This window comes from Phaenicophaeus curvirostris, chromosome 9, assembly GCF_032191515.1.
Source record: "Phaenicophaeus curvirostris isolate KB17595 chromosome 9, BPBGC_Pcur_1.0, whole genome shotgun sequence".
Lineage (NCBI taxonomy): Eukaryota > Metazoa > Chordata > Aves > Cuculiformes > Cuculidae > Phaenicophaeus > Phaenicophaeus curvirostris.
This window is the reverse complement of record NC_091400.1, coordinates 26,621,351-26,636,366: the sequence shown is the minus strand read 5'-3', so window position 1 is coordinate 26,636,366 and position 15,016 is coordinate 26,621,351. Positions and strand designations below refer to the sequence as shown.

General features: G+C 38.8%; 1 protein-coding gene across 12 annotated transcripts in view; it reads left to right on the top strand.

Annotated features, from left to right (window-relative positions):
• Positions 1-13,643, top strand: part of LDB3 (LIM domain binding 3) — a 120,599-nt gene extending 106,956 nt beyond the window's left edge. For all 12 annotated transcript variants that reach the window (XM_069863489.1, XM_069863496.1, XM_069863493.1 and 9 more), the window contains 5 exons: positions 1,452-1,752; positions 2,932-3,112; positions 5,287-5,407; positions 6,860-6,975; positions 9,017-13,643. In XM_069863489.1, coding sequence (XP_069719590.1) covers positions 1,452-1,752; positions 2,932-3,112; positions 5,287-5,407; positions 6,860-6,975; positions 9,017-9,106 — 809 coding nt within the window. In that variant the 3' untranslated portion in view covers positions 9,107-13,643. The remainder of the gene's footprint in view (positions 1-1,451; positions 1,753-2,931; positions 3,113-5,286; positions 5,408-6,859; positions 6,976-9,016) is intronic.
• The last annotated feature ends 1,373 nt before the right edge of the window (positions 13,644-15,016 follow it).

Here is a 15,016-nt window from a genome sequence, read left to right as displayed (position 1 = left end):
CAAGAAGATGCATTAGATTCAGTTCTGAAGTCAATAAAAAGAAGAAAATTGGAGATCACTGAGCAGTCACAGCAGATCGATATATATGTGATTTAAGCACCTGCAATTGCCAATAATCAGTGTATGTTAATCTATGTGGCAGGATGTGGGCTAAGGGAGTATTAGGTAGAATATAATCTTCTCAACACTTAATTATCCAGAAAGATCTATGTTATTTTCAGAACCCTCTTTTTGGTTGAAACACTTTTCTACCTGCAAGCCCCTTAAAACTGTAAATGTTGTATTTGGTCATCATTTTATTGGCCCTGGGATCTACCCAGTGTTTGCCTAGACTGCAGGAGAACTGGCTTAGGTTTCCAGGTCTGTGTTCTTTCATTTGGGCAAAACACTTCAGCTCTCCAAGCTTCTGTGCCTCCTCACACAAACCAACAATCATTCATTTCTTTGTTTTCTTTGCGAAGGAAAAACTGCTTTTAGTGCTTCTGTACTTGGCATAAGCGAGGCAGTTTCTTGGGCAGTGACTTCGGTCCTACACAATGCGGGATTCAATAAAGAGCAGGGCAGTGGGAAAATTTGTCGGTATGCACAGGCTCTAGTTTCTGCTTATTTTTATGTGATAAAGCTCCACCCAGGGTTAGAGCCTGGTGCAGACAAACTCAGTGGCAGTCTGCGCTGAAGATTTTCTGTGATAGCCAGAGGGTGGAAGAAAGGAAGTATAATATTTCTGTTTCATACATGGGAACTCAGGCAGAGAGATACTATGCTTTGCTTGAAGTTATACAGGAAGTCTGCGGCAGAGCCAAGAACTGAACTGAGATCAGTCATAACAGCAAGTCTGGTCTTCCTCTAAGTGCTGTTGGCTTTGTCTTGCTGGTCATGTGAGCTGAACTGGCTCCCTCAATATTGCTTCCAGTGCTCTCTGTGTTCCCTGTGTGAGCCTGTTCTTTTTCAGAAACCTAGGAATAAAACCTAAAAATGATAGATAACAGTGACATCTGTGGAAGTGGCTGGATTTTAATGAATATAATAAGATCAGAATTTAAGCATAACTTCTTACAGCAATTATGAGGAACCTGGCCTAAAATTTTATTAAATGATCTGGCCTTTCTATTTTTAACCTATCTTAAACAGATTATACAGCAGTCTGAAATTATCACAGAACTATCACGTCCGTTCCTACTAGAAAATGAAGAGATGCCCCTGAAAATGGTCTCCATAAAATCTGTAAAAGCCAGGAGGCAGTGACTTCTGTAATGCATGTGAATTAAAAGTCAGTGACTCTGCTGATACCGTTGGCTTCAGACCAGAATTAATGAGCAACAATGGGACAGGCTATAATTAAATGTCATCTGAAGCTTTTATTTTTTGTGTGTTGGTAAGTGTTGCTGTCTTGCCATTAGAAGAAAAGACTTTAAAATTCTTCTTGGTTTCTTTTGGGATACTTAAAACAGCACCAGCACCAGTTCATTCCTACACCCCTGCCAACGCTGAGCCTGCAAGCCGCCCTCCCTGGGTAACAGATGAGTCCTTTTCCCAGAAATTTGCACCTGGAAAAACTACCACCACTGTCACAAAGCACATCCTGCCGAGGGGTGCTCCAGTACCGTCTCCTGCCTCAACTCCTGCTTACCCATCTCCAGTTTCAACTTCTTCCCAGGCTCCTGCAGTAGCCCGGGGAACATTTCAGAGGGCTGAGCGTTTTCCAGCCAGCAGCCGAACTCCTCTCTGCGGGCATTGTAACAGCATAATTCGGTAAGGTCATGAGGTTTTGAAGCGGGATGAAGCAGAGAGACTGGTTATTGTACATTAATATACAGTACCAGAGCCTAAGACTTGGTTAAATTACCCAGCAGGGCTGTCTGTTGTCTGCTTCATTAACATTTAACGTTTCCAGAGCTCATTTTGCTGTTGTGTGGTTCACTTTTTATCACTGCAAAGTTATACATGTTAATTGTTTGTTTCTTGGATGCTGTGGCAAATCACTGTTTGTTTTTTAAACAAGTTTCTGGTCCTAAGGTACCCCTTGAAGGAGCATGTACAGCTTCATCAGGAGAGTTGGGGGGCAGAGGGGAGGATTATGGAGAGAAAAGGAATGAGACAACATCTTGGAACATCATCCAAATGTAATTGTTGCTTTTGTGTCTAAGGAAAAGATAATGCCTACACTCTACCAGTGATTCATAGCATGCCTCTCCCTTCTCCCCTCCCAATTCATTCTGCTGGATGGGTGCCCCTTGTTACCTTGTGGACTGCTAACCAGCTTTAAGTTATCCACATTTAACAACAGTCTCCCCCACTAAAAGGAGCCAGTTTGGTGATGTAGGACTGCTGATTATTGTCCTTTATATATACTGAAATGGAACAGCTCCAGTAATAACCACTATCTAATTAAATCATTAAACCAAATTTAATGTCTTCCATATAATCAAACAGCAAGTTGTCACCTGATAGTGTGACATTTCTACAACATGCCATGTGCAGTGCTCTCTCAGATGAAAAGAAAGCAGGAGACTTTAGGAGCTATTGTGAAGTGTGGGGGTGTAGGTTTCGAAATTTGCCTTTCAAATAGCAGCATTATCCTCTGTGTTACAAATCTCGACCTTTTCCTGGTGTCTTTACATCTATTTATAAAGGCCACTTACAGATATGCAGTTATGAAAACAATTGCTGATATTTCTAAAAGTTGCCTGTAAATCCAATGTATGTTACTAAACAACAATGAAATATTTTAAACAACTGTCAACGTGATTGAGTAATGACCTTGAAAAAGACCAATTTCTATTCAGGCTTCTGTATCTTATTTTAATATGCACCTTCACAGTTCAGGTTGAATGCTTGTTGTACATGTATGTGATGTTTTAACAAAGTGCGTTTGTAATCACGGTTATTCAATCTCTGCAATACAAATATCATCATTACAATTGTTTGCAGGGGTCCTTTCCTGGTAGCCATGGGTCGCTCTTGGCACCCAGAAGAATTCAATTGTGCTTACTGCAAGACATCCTTGGCTGATATGTGCTTTGTGGAAGAGCAGAATAGTGTGTACTGTGAGCGCTGTTATGAACAGTTCTTTGCACCAACCTGTGCCAGGTGCCACACTAAGATCATGGGGGTAAGAGAAAAAGCTTAACCTTCTCCAACTCTGCGGTCCACTGAAATAATGAAATAGTTTAGCCTCTAAGCAATGAACGTAGATGTTCATTCTTCCTCCCTTTTTCATAATGATTTTCCAGCCTGATGACTGTTTCAGAATGAGAAACATATTATGTATAAGCATTTTTACCTATCCAAAATCTTGGATATTTCTGTACCTTATTCAACTCAAAGACCAAATATGTAATCCAACTACCATCTCACTGCATGTAAAATAAGTAACACTTTCCGAATAGTTCTTTGCTATCCGATACACACTATGTTACTTTTATCTATCTTTTCCTTAAATTTATACTAAGAGACTTGAACTGAGGTTTTTTCTTATACAGGACTTAGTCTAAATCTCAAAAAAGCCAGTGGTCTTGGGAAGAGGCCCATTGCTCTTGCTGCACATCACTGTTAGCTAACAACACAGCTGCCAAGGGGAATTCTGCTAACTTATTGTTAGAAAAATACAGAGTAAATACAAAGATCTGAATTCCAAAAAGCAAAAATAGCATCTATTTTTGTCTTAATGTACTAATGTTTAGGTACAAGTCAATTTGCTGTACATATACATTAGATGGTGAGGAGGTTGAAATACTGCAAGATAATTTTAGCAATGTATTTATGCAATTATAGCAAATACATGGCGATTCTCTTAAATGAGGAAGCAAAGAGTACCGTACTGGCTTTTCACTGCTTAGCTGTCACCTTTTGACATCTGTCTAAATGCTGGCATTGACAGACTAGATGCTTTTCTTTCCAATTGCCAGTTACGGATGGCAGCATCAGACGTTTACAGTGAAGCTCTGGTTCCAACCAAGTTTGCTGCTACAGCAGTAGGAGTAATTTTACAGCAGAGTACTGACTTAACTTACCTAATTAATGCTGGCACAAATCAGTTCCCCATTACAGATTTTCATCAGGAAAACAGCAAAGATGCCAGCTGCCTCTATTTATAGTAATAAGATTCTCAATCTGTTTTTTGCTTCTTAGCTCAGTGAGGTTCATAAATGCACCCAAACCTATTTATCAATGATAGCTGTTTTGTAAATAGTAACAGAAGTTAATGAATCTCAAATGGTCATTCTCTAATGAGATATATGGCAAACATAAATTAGACTATTTTGTCTACTCATCGGATTGAAAGCATGGAAAAGGACTTCAATCTCTTTTGTCATAGTCAGCAGAAATTAAAAATAATCTTTAAAAGAGAATCAGAGTCTACATATATAATTGGAAGCAACATAAAATAGGGTTTAGATTCTCAGCTGGGGTAAATCAATGCTGTTTCACTGAGGTTAATGAAAAATTAATTCACACCAGTTATGCAGCTGGCCATTGAAATCTGTACTGTTAGAGAGAGATAAACTATCAAACATCATCCTCTTGGGCACAAGAAAGATTGACAAATTAGCAGATAACCATGCATCAGGGCTCAGTACAGCAGTTTTTGGACTTGGAGGACTTTTGTATGACAAGCTAAGAATGAACCAGTAGTAAAGATTGTTCTGCACTGGATAGAAGAAAGAAGCTGATAAAATCTGGATACTCAGTTCAAGAGAACATGAGTTGCACAGAATTTGGTTTTTGTGATGAACACGTGGCTGAGGAGCAGACATGCAGACTCATTTTCAAAAATCACATAAGTTAAAATCTAAGGACTTCTTTTTTATTATATTTTTGTAGATTTGCACAGTAGTTTGTGAAGCATTCTTGTAAGACGCTTAAAGAAATTAGTACATGATCTAAGTTGCTTTGAAACATCAGATTTTAATAATTTACTCTTTAAAATTTATTTAACAAATCATACTTTTGCACTAAAGAGCTCATACTAGTCGTGTCAAAACAAAGGAGAAAATAATCAGAATCTTTGTGCAGAATCTCTCCTGCAACAGCAACTGGGCATGTTGATACAAACAGCTGCCTGCACTATGTTGTTTCATTTTGGCAAATACTAGAAAGTTTGCAGTCCTATTTCCTCTTTCTTTCTAAAGGAGTCCGAGTTCTGTCATACAGCTTTCTTTTGAGGAGGGGAATTGGCTGATAGAGAAGGGAAAAATTACGAGCATCTCTGCCTTGTGTTTTTCACCACTAGGTATTTGGAGGGCATGCTGTTCCACTGGAGGTTTTTGTTTGTTTGTTTTACAGGAAGTGATGCATGCCCTAAAACAGACCTGGCACACAAGTTGCTTTGTCTGTGCTGCTTGTAAGAAGCCGTTTGGAAATAGCCTCTTTCACATGGAGGACGGGGAACCTTACTGTGAGAAAGGTATGGAAAACTGAACAGTTCTGCTCAGTAACCATGTGCTTCACGTTGTATAGAAGCAATGTAAGAATAAAGCAGCTGATGAACAAAATAAAATCAGTTCCCCATCCAGCATGGATTCCATTCTCTGCATATACAAGTCTTTCCCTCTCTGTTTTTTCCACTTCACATGACAGAGTGGCAGAGAACTGGTCTTTTGCCTCTGTGTCCTAGAATGGCTTACCTCATTTCTCTCCCTTACGTATTATAATTAACTTGTATTCCCCTCCCTACGTTTTCTTCCCTGTACCCCTCCCTTCCCTGGTAGGTTCTGCTCACTAGAAATATACACCTTATGGGCTAAAAAGTTCTTCATTTAGGGTTCTGGTAGTGCCTCTGTACAATATGTGTGGGTTGCTGCCCGCATTCTCTCCACTAAGTTGCTTGAATTATGACCTCTGATACTGCTACCTCACCCTAAAACTCATCAGCCAACATATATGAAAGGATAGCTCTTTACAGATGTGCAGCATATGGTAGTGCACATTTTGTTTTCCGAGTGTTGCAACAAATGAACTGCTTCTTCCTAACTGAGGAAGGAAAAGGCCGGGTTTTCCCAAACTATGGAAAGGATAATAAAAAGGTTTAATAAATGTTGTTTGCCATGCAAATGAGTTGCCTGCAACGCAAATGAGTTGCCTGCAACAGTCCAGAAGCAGGTTAAGGCTGAAGTGGTATTTCCTCTGTAAGCTCCACCTTGTCCATTTAATGAGCTTTGGCCCTACTTCTCTCTGGAGATTCCTTCCTTACCATTGCGTATATCAAATTTTACAAATCTGCGAAGAATGAAAACGAAACAGCATGACTGACCTAGCACCTACCCTTTAAAATCAGAGGTTTTGCCATAACCCCTAAAGACTTTCACGAATTCCGTACACCTTTAGAATTTCTGCTAACCTTTCTCAATGTCATGTCTTTGCAAATTGCACTTGATATTCAAAGTAAACAAGTGTTAACCAGCCAGTATGAGGCTTCCAAACTCTCTTAGTGCAGAGAGAACATAAATCCAGTCAAGCAAACTTAAACTATGCTCTATACCACCCCTAAGGTGAAACTCACTGGCCATTGCATTGTGTTTTGTGTGACTGTACTTGTCCTTATGAATAGCTTCCGCATACATTAAAGCTAATTCAAAACTAATGTGAGAATTTCATTAATTTCAAATTTCATTAATTTTGTATTAATTTTCTATGTTTGTGATGATAACTGACATGCTGATGTGGGGTTTTACACTGAGTTTGTATGTAAATACTGAAAGAAAAGAAGCAGATTTCAGTGTAAGCGTTTCTGTGAATGTAGTTGGAAACTGAGCAACACCAATCCAAAAATTCATCCTCTGGAAACTTTCTGTTTCTCTTGGATTTAATACAAGTAGGCTAAGAGTTTGTTCTAAGTTTGCTTTTTGTTTTATTTTAGATTATATTGCTTTGTTCAGCACAAAATGCCATGGCTGTGATTTTCCTGTTGAAGCTGGAGATAAGTTCATTGAAGCTCTTGGACACACTTGGCACGATACCTGCTTCATTTGTGCTGTAAGTGCTATACCAAATATTGTCTCATTTCTTTTATACTCATAAATTGTCAAGTAACATCAGAAGACCTGAAAGCAGGAATGACTAGAATATGCCTAAGGATGCAGAAGGATTGAATTTCACTTTTCACTTGCAGTTGGAGAAGGATGGGAGTAATTTCCCTTCTCCTCTGTAAACTTTACCTAGAATTATTGAATTTGACCATCACAAATGGTCACTTTCTAATAAATGAGCACTTTCTAATAAAACCTCTAGTTCTAGAGAATGCATACAGTAATACATAGTACTATTGCTATTATTCTTTGTAATATTTACCAACTAAAGATAATGCAGGATTTAAAATAAACTAACACCATGCTGAACAGTATAGTCACAATCTTACTTGCAGAGCGGTGCAGTTTGTATTGCTGTGCAGAATGCTTGTTGAAACTTGGAAAAAGGGGTCTATTTAGAGAGAATGAGTAGTAATTAGCATAGAAATGGGTTGAACTCATCTATCTGTGGCATGCATGCCACAGCTATATAGTGTTGCCATATTCCCACATTCTGCATACAAAGCAGTAAAATCCACATGATAAACAGTACTTTTCATATGATTCTAATACAGCTGTGCTGCTCTACAACATATTATTCCTCAAGAAATAATACCTAGAACATCTAATTAGCTAAAAATGGTATGTTGGCCACATGAAAAATGATAGCGACAATTTCTAATGTTTGTTGAAAATTTAGATGGAAGCATAGGAAGTATAGAAAAGTGTATAAATATTTAAAGCTAAACTAGCTACTGGTCTTTCAAGGGTACGTGAAAGTGAGCGACCCAAGTGTATCCTGTGAAAATTGAAGTACTTTTGAAATTCCAACATAGAAAGGAATACTAAAGACAGCGAGTTGCCTTCGCAAACTAACAGCTATTTGTCACTTACAAAAGAGACTCTCTGAATAGTTGATGTTCTTTTCTGCTTGTTCTCTTAACTGCATTCTTATGTATTTATTTAAATTAGCAACCCAATTTTCTGTGGAGGTGGCAGTTTGTTAATGCAGTTCTCACAGCATTCTTTGTTAGGAGCTAACTTTAGTTCTTCCGGTAGGTTAAGTCAAATGGAAATAAACACATGACTGAATTTCTAATATGTGATCCTTATATCCTTTCACATGATTTTCCTTCTGCTTTCAGTAGCCCATCACTGATGTTATCACTCACTGGTCTTAAGCCTGCCATAAGCATTAAGGACAACATTTATTCTTCTTCCTAGATTCTGATGTGCTGACTTCCTTAAGGGGTTCCAGTCAACTTTGCCCTTGCAAGTGGTGTTGCACTACCCTGTGTGTATCTACCCAGGATATCAGTGCAATTCCAGGGCAGTTTAAGCTGATCTAAATCTGGGCTGCTGTGCCTTGGCCATGCGTTCTCACATGCTTTGTTATGTCAACGCTGGCACTTACGCAGCCAGGCACAGAACTCTATGGGTTGAAGAATAACCTGGTTAAGAATAAGTAATTAGTTTCCAATTATACCAGCTGTCTGAATGGCTCCTTGATGACATAAGCATTCATACAAAGACCAGTAGGAATGAGTGGTGGAATGATGGCAGGATGGGACCCCTGGGACCACAGCATCTAACCAGAGCTTGTGTAAAATCATACATTACAAGGATCCAAATGTAGGTCTTGAAGTCTGAGCTGGCTGTGTGTGCTTGAGTGTGCCACTGTCCTTTGATGGTCTACACCAGCACTGCTTAGACGTGCTGAAGCTGCCAAGGGGACTGCGTACCAGACTTCATTTTAATGGAAATTAATGAACTTAGTGGGGAGTTGTGGTAGGAAGATACAGAGAGGAGAACTGATGGCAAACGAGAGCCTAACCTCAACACCGAGTAGGCAAACTACCACAGTGTGCACTTTGATCCAGAAAATCAGATGCACTTCTCCAAAGAGATGCGGGGGCTAAAGATAAACACAGCTGAAACTGATAATCACATCTTTCTCTCTTTCTCTCTTTTTTTTAATGATTCCTGATTGTAGTTATTATTAATTTTAGGTATGCCACGTGAATCTGGAAGGTCAGCCATTCTACTCCAAGAAGGATAAGCCACTGTGCAAGAAGCATGCCCATGCCATCAATGTTTAAAGAAGAGCTGGTAGTCAGTAATGCTGAGGGAAAACAGATGACTTAGTGGGCAATTACAAAGTTGATAACCATGGCTAGCATTTCTCTTGGTAAAAGCTAGGAAGTTGATACTTCTGAAGTTTAACCTCTTTTGTAAATGCAGAACGTGCTTTTGCAAAGTTCATACAATAACCTACTGAGTGAACACCCCAAACCAAATGAACTGAGCAACAGTTAGGGAAATACTTAAATTAACTAAAATCTGTAATGTAAAAAGTAATGCACAAATACAGTTTCAAGTGAACTACCCACAGCAGTTTTACTGCTTAGGCCACACAATAGTGTCTAAGAACAACTGGAAAAGTCCTTTAGAACAAGCGATTTTCCTTCATAACAAGAATGAATGTGCCACACAAACAATAATTTGTAGAACCAAAGGCCATAGCTTTCAAAGGGAAATAAATAGATTAGTGTTTCTTCCATGAAAAGTGGCTGCTTTTCCATTACCTTGTGGTGCTACCTCATAGCATCAAGTACTTTAGAATCTTTCCAAATAAATAGTGTGCCTTGAATCCATATGTAGCTGGGGAAGCCTAGGAGACAATCCATAACTTAGTTTGAAAACAAGGTGGGAAGAGAATTAACTCCTTCCTTAACCCAGTAAGATTGAGAAAAGCACATTGGGTCAACCTTACTAGTGCACTTGGCTTATACATGCACAGTAGGTGACTTTATTCTCAAATCATGATGGAAAGGGACAACTGGCTATAAGTTGCTCTCACGTTTCATGGAATGGAGATGGCTGGTAAGGCCAGCTTTTAATTCAAAACCAGTCTTCCTTTCCTCTAGCAGAAAAAAATACTCAAAGTTGTCTTGGTTTTTAATTCCCATTGGTATCAGTGGGAGGTAGGAATCTACATCTGGACCTTCATGTTGATGAACACAGAGGACATGCATCCATCCAGCACAGCTAGAAGTGGGAGACAGCTTGCAGAAGTTCCCTACTTTATCCCACCTATTTAGGAAAAGTGCATCTTTTTTTTTTTACCACCTATAGTAAATTAACATTTTTTTTAAAAATTCATAAGGCAGCATAACACCACAGGCATGTAATCTTTATTCCTTTTGTTAATGTAAATGCAACACGTCCTGAATTTTAGTAGCATTTCCACTGAAAAACAGTTGAAGGGCTCCAACAAAAGATCATAGTGATCTTTTCTAATATTTTAAGGACAACTTTCAAGTTGTTCAAACAGTTATTTATAAACCTTTTATTTTGCAAAAGAGCAATCCTTGTAGCACTGATAATACTTAATTTTTAAGTATCATTGACTTTTGTATTGGAGACAGCACTTTTGTCTGACGGAAAATAAGAGTTAAAATGAAAAGCGATCTCTATTCAAGTTTTATTAATAGTAAGTTGTTTAAGTGAGAATTATGATGTGTGTGCTGACAGCTTGCAGTACTGACAGTTTTGAAGTAGTGTTTCTGAGGTTGAGGATGCATTTTGTGGGCCACATTCTGGTGCCACTTGTACCTTGTTTAACCTTGTGTTTTGAGTTAGAAGGAATGACATAGCATTGTCTGCCTTCTCCCTCCTATGGGTAATGGCCATTTTAAGAAGTCTTTTCATGGATGAAAAACTATCCAAAGCTTGCCGGGTGGGGGGGAATAAAAGAAACTTGTAGATGAGAGTTAAGTTAGCTGCAGGCAGTCCACATCTTCAACAACAGTAACATCCTGACCTGCCTGCAGCAGTTTTGCCATGTATGACCTCTATTTATTCAGTAGGTATCCCTGTTCTCACTGATCTTACCTGTGATCTTGTGAGAGTGCTACAGGGTCAGATTTTTGTATGCATGAATTATTCTAAAACACTAGTACTTTATATGCAAAGCCTTTTTTTTTTTTTTTCTATAGCAAATAGATTTTTGTTTTCAGTTGATTCTGGGCTGGTTTAAATATGGTTCCATTGATTACAAAATCCAAAGATCTGGCTCATAATATTCTCCTGAAGAATAAATTATAATCATGGAAGTTTGATATTTTTTCACTCATATTTGACTTTTTAAGTACAGTTCTAGATTTCCTTTGGATTTTTCAAAGTCATTCAACAAAACGGTGTTCATTATTCTCTGTTACTTAAGAGAATTCATATCAGTATATTATATACTAAGCCTGCATTGAAGATATTCTTTAAGCAGATTTCTGCGTTACCACTGACTGGTCTCTTAGTGTCAACATCAGAACAGGGAGTTGGACTCCTTGGGAGGACGCAAAATGCTAGGGCTTGTGATGCCTCAGAATTTCATGATGTCTTTCACCTCTAATCCGCAGGTGTCTATGTGTGTCTCCCTCTCCACCTTCCCCCTCAATGTCCCTAGAAGCTCCCTCTTCACTGGCAGCGTGAAGGGCACAGCATTTTGGGAGATGGTCAGAGCTTAGGCAGGGCTGCAGTCTGGGCAGAGATGCTGGGACGCAGCAAAGCTGGGGCCATCTCCTCATCACGCTCACAGGGGAGCCCAGATTGACAGCTGAAGTGGCCCAGGTCAGCCTGCAGAATGCTAGGAACAGGGGAAGGGAGGCTTGGATCAGAGAAGGGAGAGCACTTGCAGCCACCTTGGGGGCATCTGGGAGAGTGTGAAAAGATGAGGCGTTGATGAGATGGGAAGCTCATACGGCAGCTGAGGCTGGAGGGAGGGGGAATAGCTAGGGAAAGCCAGTTTCACCAACTGACATGAGAGATAGTTAGGGTGGGGCAGGGAAGGGAAAGGGAATAGGCAGAATGACTCACTCCAGTCAGGGAAAGGGCTTGAAGCAGTAAATTAGGGTATGAGAAGATCTCAATAGCCCAGAGAGATAGTATGAATATGCATGGAAGGAGTGCACAAGGGGGAGACTGGATCCAAGATAGTAAATCTGAAGTCAGTGCTGCAGAAAGGTGAATGCAGTGTGTGTAAGCGTAGCTGAGCTCGCGTGTGCAGTGGCTACTGTGAAAATGCAGCAGCACAGACTTCAGCAGGCTCCGTATTAGCTAGAGAGAGAGTCCTGAAAATTTCCTTTTCAGCAGGAGCCGGACTAGCTTTAGAGTCCTGAAAACATCCTTGGACGGATAACCTGCACTGTAACACATGCCCTGACTCCAGCTGGTGTCTGAGCAAGTGAGATTAAAACTAGTTTACATATCGCTATATGAGGTACAGCAATATCTCTGAATGAAGAACAGAGATACCCTGAGGATTATCATGTAATAAATTTCCTGTTTTGACTTGTGCTGCTTCATAATGTGGTCCAATAGTAGGGAATCCACTTACCCACCCTTGATATCTATATTAAGGTATAATTTTTGCACGTATCTGAACCAGAAATTTGTGAATAATTATGTAGCATTGTGACTTTCACAGGGGTAGAATACCACATAACTGCTGATACTCTGCTGCCACATGTTACCTTTGAAATATGGAGGGGGAAAGATGCATAGATAGATACATAAAATTGAGAATAGGGCCCTTCAACTATCACTGAACATCAATGCTGTATAAAAATATGCAAGATGAATGCTGTTTGTATGAAAACTTGTTTGTTTTACGTCTTGTAACAGATGCCTGGGACAAGTCCTAAGTTCCTCTAAATATTTATTTTCATTTTAATTAAGGTGGAGTTTTACATAATAAAACAAAGATACTGTACCTCTGAATGACCAACAAAAAGACCAGTCTTTTACCTAATTCAAAAGTGTTCAGTAACTTTTCAGTCAAAGGCTTCAAAATCTTAATGCTTTCTCTCTTTTTTTGTAGAGCAGAGTAAATTTCCAAATGCAACTGCTTTTATTGTCTGGAAAAAAACCCACTCTTAAGCCTTCTTTTTTTAGAAGTTAGCTTTTACTATATTGGATTTATGTATTACATACTTCTAAAAGAAATTCAAAACCAGGAAGAATATTTTACTTTGGTCCTTCAGTGGTCAGTACTTTGGGTGAAATGTCTTGTTAAAGATTATATGTATTTATGTTTAATAATGTGAATGCCCACAGCACTGAACACACTCATTCATTAGTGTCTAATGCTGGGCACGCTAATGTGTATTTGCAATACTTGTCTCCTGGTAGCAGATATTAATTTCTTTAATTTCTTTTTAGTATTTATAAACATCAGAATTTGAAACAGAGTGATTTCTTGCCTGCAGTGGTCATATTAGAAGTCTAGGTTTTATAATATACGGACATGTTGAGTTGATGCCACAAGTGCCCTTGCTTTTAGATACATATTTTTTCCTAAGTTCCTAGTTATTTCAGAAAGAGAATGTAGTGTGGTTTATGAGGTGTGAGTAACTACCTTGCATGGATTACCTGTGCCAACATGAATAAAACAGGCTAGTAATAAAAGCAATGTGCAAATACAGTTAAAGCTTTATGATCTGGGCATATTTATTAATAAGGCATGTGAACAGCTGACAGCTTTCAGCCATGTAATACTGATAAGAAAGCACACAAAAGCTTGTACTCTCTACTTCAGACCTGAAAATAAAAATTTAAAGCATTGGTTTCAACCTTATTGTATATCAATCTCGACTATTTTATTAACCAAATAACGCTGTTGTAAATAAACGTTAAGTTTAAAAGATGTAGTGCATTAACAGTACGTGTTGTAACTTAGCAAGACTTGTATAGTCACAGACCCTATTGTGTCAACAAACGGTGTTTATAGTAACTTTATAAGGAACGGGTAAATTCTGTCTTAGTCTACATCAATGCATCTGAGAACAAAGTTCAGTTGCGTAAATTCAGGTGGGTGTTCTTCCGTTCCTTAGCAGAAGTGACTTTAAATAATATACAAAATGTTTTAAATGCCCTCATTGAGCTCTAGTGCCAAGAAATACTTCTAAGTGAAAGGATTTCTTCATGTAACAGCGTGGCTTAGAAAAACAGCCATTTTGAACATTCCTAATCCACACCCCTCTGGAATGCGGGATTTTTAAAGATACAACTAATTATGTTCAACCTAATTAAGAAGTTGTGTGATAAATGGACAGGCTTGGCTTTAGACGGTGTTACAAAGCACAGCAGCAGGAATCACAATTTTGTGCCCTCTGCTTTTGTTCTACAGCTCTAATTTCTGTCTACAATGTGACACAACTCAAATGAATGAGCTGAACGTAGGCAAAAGTGCTGGTTTTCAGATTGTCTGTTCTGGCCTTTAACCTTTGCACAAAACAGTGGTTCCTAAACTGTGCACTGTGATCCCTGGAGAGTTCAGCTGTTGGAAGTGGAAGCAAGTAGAGGCACAAGCACAGCACTGTGCCTGCTAATGGGGTGCATTAAGTGAATAGAGCAAAGTTCGTTAGAAAAGGACAGGATGCAAAATGGCTTGACAAGTGTTGCATTAAGAGATTATTAATAGAAGAAAGATTATGATTTGCTCTGAATAAAATGGTGATTTAAAAACTATAGGCTTTGGCATGTTTTGCCCCCACCTCCCAATCATGAATCTTAAATTCAGCCAGTTTCTGTTGATTAAGGAAGGAAGGAATGTGTGAATAAGATTGCTGAAACCATATTGAATACACAATGAAATGCTTTGTTCTCCCAGCCAAATCAAAGAGTTATGGATGAGATTCAGATAATATTCAGGCATAAACTCTGTGCTGTATGCCTATAAAACATGCCCTTAGATAGCTGTTAAAAGTACAGTTCCTGCTCCTCTCAGGAAGATTACATCCAAGGAAAACAGTAACAAGTGTGTGTTGCACTAATAAGGACTGTCAGTCTGAGTCACAGAATTTGACATGCAGAATGAAGCTAAACTTTTCAACAAAATGTCATTTTCCTTTAAATGTTTCCAGACTTGAACTGTTAGGGAATAATAAATTAGTATGCGTAAAGTATCATTAATAAACCTGCCTCCACTACAGAAGTATTTTCTAATCTTACTA